This window comes from Macaca fascicularis, chromosome 2 (assembly GCF_037993035.2).
Source record: "Macaca fascicularis isolate 582-1 chromosome 2, T2T-MFA8v1.1".
Taxonomy (NCBI): domain Eukaryota; kingdom Metazoa; phylum Chordata; class Mammalia; order Primates; family Cercopithecidae; genus Macaca; species Macaca fascicularis.
In genome coordinates this window covers 190364983-190369434 of record NC_088376.1, presented here as the reverse complement: position 1 = coordinate 190369434, position 4452 = coordinate 190364983, and the positions used below count along the sequence as shown (strand labels likewise).

The 4452-nt window shown below is 33.8% G+C and overlaps 1 protein-coding gene across 2 annotated transcripts; it reads left to right on the top strand.

The window, feature by feature from the left end:
• The first annotated feature begins 2074 nt into the window (after positions 1–2074).
• On the top strand, positions 2075–2413 carry LOC102142948 (NADH dehydrogenase [ubiquinone] 1 alpha subcomplex subunit 5). 2 transcript variants are annotated; one of them, XM_015445479.1, is made up of 2 exons: positions 2075–2132; positions 2250–2413. In XM_015445479.1, exons 1-2 carry the CDS (start codon positions 2075–2077, stop codon positions 2411–2413), a joined length of 222 nt encoding a protein of 73 aa, XP_015300965.1. The 2 variants fall into 2 exon arrangements, with proteins under 2 accessions (XP_015300965.1, XP_005548445.1); XM_005548388.1 differs by having other exon boundaries at positions 2075–2413.
• The last annotated feature ends 2039 nt before the right edge of the window (positions 2414–4452 follow it).

Here is a 4452-nt window from a genome sequence, read left to right as displayed (position 1 = left end):
GCTGTGAGGGCATGACTACCTCCACCTAGTTTGCCCTGTAGCAAGTCTCTGCCTGGGCTCTGAGGCTGTCCATTTTAGACAGCTCTGTCCCTTGCTACAGGGATAGAGTCATCACAAAGAGCCTCACTAAGGCAATGCAGAGTACAGCTGTGGGGGCAGGGCTGCCCCTGAGATTCCAGAACTGTAGGGCTAACAGCCTACAGATACCAGCAGCTTGTTTTTTTCAGTCTTATATCTGTTTCTTCAATTTTTCTTTGAAGAAATGCCTGTTGTCCACACTTGTTCAGGGTGATACAGTTTCTGTCATCAGATCCAGGTTTTGACATAGGGCCTAAGATAATAAATCATTTCAATTTACTCAAATTTCCATGTCAGCCCCAATAATTGCTTCAGGAATTAGTCATATGAGCCAGTTTAGGCCAATAGGGATCAGACTGGGATGTTTTATGGATATAGTTGGAAAATCATGTTCTTTTCTGTTGAACTTGAACCAAGTGGACAAAAATCTAGAATTCTGTGGAGCTACCACAAAAAGAGAGTATACTTTATTGAAAGTGAAGCCAACATAGATCATAACAGAGTTGAGCTCCTAGATCTTAACTTTTATGCATCTAACTCTACCCATGGACTTTATAATTACACAATCCAATTCATTCTTTTCTTTTCCCCTCTTAGTTAAAATTAGATTTTCAGTTACTTTTAACCAAAATAGCTCCAGTGATCTTTTAGCTTATATGATCTTTTAGCTAATAAAATTTCAGCTCTATATGGAGGGAAAAAACAAATTATAAAAATATATTTACAAAAACCTAAAGAACTATAAAGATAATCACACTTCTTCACATGTACCTATTCTTTCACACACAAATTTATAAGATCCACTTGCCTTATAGATGAATTACTTCTATTCTTTAAGTAATGGATTATCCCTATGAATTAACTTGGCCTACAGCAGTGCCATTCCATATGGTAGCCACTAGCCCCATGTGGATAGGGCACTTGCAACGTGTCTGGTCTGAATTGAGATGAACTGCAAGCATATAGAACATACTGGATTTTGCAGACATGAAAAAAAGGAATATATTTTTAATACTTTTATATTGATTACAGATTGAAATGTTAACATTTAGACAGGTTGAGTAAATAAAATACGTTATTTAATTTTATGTCTCTTTTTACCTTTTAAAATATGACTAATGAAAAAATTTACCTTATGCGTGTGGCTCACATTTGTGGTGTGCATTATATTTATACCAGACAGCATTCGTCTAGAGTATATAAATGAAATTTAAAACTTCATTAATTACATGTTTTTTTTATATGAATATTCTGTGTTCTGATGCAATTGTGCAAATGTGTATCACCTTAGTATATAAACTTTGAAAATATTTAAAATAAACAAGCAGACATGCACTGCCTTTGTGAATATAGGGCACTATCTTGTGTGTATTGTGCCTAACAGCAGTTTGAAAATATTGACAAAAATGGACTTATCATTATGGAAACAAATTTCTTTCTTTCTTTTTCCTTTCTCTCTCTTTCTTTCTTTTTTCTTTCTTTCTCTTTCTTTCTTTCTTTCTTTCTTTCTTTCTTTCTTTCTTTCTTTCTTTCTCTCTCTCTTTCTTTCTCTCTCTCTCCTTTCTTTCTTTCTTTTTCTTTCTTTCTCTTTCTTTTTTTCTGCCTTTCTTTCTTTCTTTCTTTCTTTCTTTCTTTCTTTCTTTCTTTCTTTCTTTCTTTCTTTCTTTCTTTCTTTCCTTCTTTCTTTCTTTCTTTCTCTTTCTCTCTCTTTCTTTCTTTCTTCCTCTTTCAAATTTTACTAATACCTAAAAAAAAAATGGTTTTATTTTATCCCATATTTTATTGCTTAATTCTTTAGCTATCCTATTTTTCTCTATAGTAACGTTTTGATTATAATTTATAGTTGAATGTTTTCTTAAATTGTAACATTTAATCATTTATTAAGATTACTCAGTATTATGTTATAATTATTCAAGTTTTTAAAAAGTAGTTTATCATGATGTAATTTGAGAGGTGTTGGACTGATTATCAAACTTCGTATACATTTTTGGCTGTCATGGCGAGTGTGCTGAAGACCACTGGAATTGCGGTATGCAAGAGTCCACATGAGAGGCTAAGAATATTCTACACAAATATTCGTGATGTTCTTGAACAAATCCCTAAAAATGCAGCATATAGAAAGTATACAGAACAGATTACTAATGAGAAGCTGGCTATGGTCAAAGTGGAATCAGATGTTCAAAAATTAGAAGATCAACTTGAAGGTGGCCAAATAAAAGAGATAATTCTCCTGGGTAAAAATGAACTAAGTCTGGCAAGACAAATGATGCAGTGGAAAACATGGAAGCCATTAGTGGAAGAGCCTCCTGCCCATCAGTGGAAATGGCCGGTATAATTACTGAATGACTTTGGTGGGTTGATGGGAAATTGATGTAATTTAAATATTCTGTTATATTAAGAGTGTACCCATATTACTGACATTTTACAATCAAGAAAAGTGATATAGAAAATGTTTAGGAGACGGTTAAAATTAGTGATTATGGTAATATGGTCTTGTGAATGAATTTTTGATTTGTAAATATTCACACAAATTATTTCAAAGATGATATTTCTTTGAACAGAGGGGTCATGGGAAGATTTTAAAATTAATTTTAAAAATTCTGAAAGATCTTCAATGTAGAGGCTATAATCAAAAAGTAAAGTTTTTTGGTAGTATGTTCAATGCTTCATTTAATTTTTAAAATTACCTTGAAGAAGAAAAGGTCCTTAATTATTATTGTCAAAAAAATTATAGATCACTATTTCAATATTTTCAAATGTGATAAAATAGCCCAAGTGGCTGTTGATAAAATTTGAAATTATGGTTAACCTCCTTGACAGTGATCTTACATATGTAAAGTAAAATTTAAATATATAATTATATACTGATCGTAAAATTAATAATAAATGTCATTTTATTATAGTCATTATTAGAATTATACCATTTACTCTGTTTTTATATTGTCTTAACTTTATTACATTTTGTTGTTACTATATTGTACTTGAAAACTATCAAATTATAATACATTGTACAGTTGAAGAAATTGATTTGGTGCTTATAAAAAAGATTTCCCATTGCATAGAGGTAGCTGGAAAAAATTTCCTTTTGTTGCATTTATGGAAATCACTTCTCTAGCCTGTGGCCTTTAATTTTCTTAATCAACCCAATTACATAAGGATGGAGGCAGAATTTTTGTAATAGAGACATTAAGAGTTTCTGAAGTATATCTGGCATATGAATAGACTTATGTTTAAAACATCATAGTCATATGACTATAAAGTGGAATATGGCAACACAATAATAGTGAGGTACTTTAATACTTCAATACTCCACTGATAGCACTAGACAGGTCATCAAGACAGCAAGTCAACAAAGAAACAATGAACTTAAACTACATCCTACAACAGATGGACTTAACAAATATTTACAGAACATTCTATCTAACAACTGCATAAAATACATTCTATTAATCAGCATATGGAACATTCTCCAAGATAGACCACATGACCATAGGCCATAAAACAAGTCTCAACAAATTTAAGAAAATCTAAATTATAAGCAAGCACTCTCTCAAACTACAATGGAATAAAATTGGAAATCAATTCCAAAAGGACCCTAAAAACCATCCAAATACATGGAAATTAAATAACCTACTCCTGAATAATCATTGGGTCAACAATAAAATCAAGATGGAAATTTAAAAATTCTTTGAACTGAATGAAAATAGTGATACAACCTATCAAAATCCCTGGGATACAGCAAAGGTGGTGCTAAGAGGAAAAGTCATAGCATTAAATGACTACATCAAAAAGTCTGAAAGAGCACAAATAGACAATCTCAGGTCACACTCTAAGGAGCTAGAGAAACAAAGATCAGTTAAACCGAAACCCATAAGAAGAAAAGAAATATCCAAGATCAGAGCAGAACTATTATAAATACAATCAACACAAAAAAATAGATTTTTATTGGGGGGGTGTGTCCAAGATGGCCTAATAGGAACAGCTCCAGCCTCCAGCTCCCAGCATGAGCGACACAGAAGATGGGTGATTTCTGCATTTTCAACTGAGGTACCGGGTTCATCTCACTGGGTGGTGTGGGACAGTTGGCGCTGGTCCGCGAGTGCAGCCCGATCAGCGAGAGCTGAAGCAGGGAAAGGCATCACCTCGCCTGGGAAGCACAAGGGGAAAGCGAATTCCTTTACCTAGCCAAAGGAAATTGAGACACACAACACCTGGAAAATCGGGTAACCCCCACCCTAATACTGCACCTTACCAAGGGTCTTAGCAAATGGTACACCAGGAGATTATATCCCATACCTGGCCCAGAGGGTCCCACGCCCACGGAGCCTCCCTCATTGCTAGCACAGCAGTCTGAGATCTAACTGCAAGGCGGCA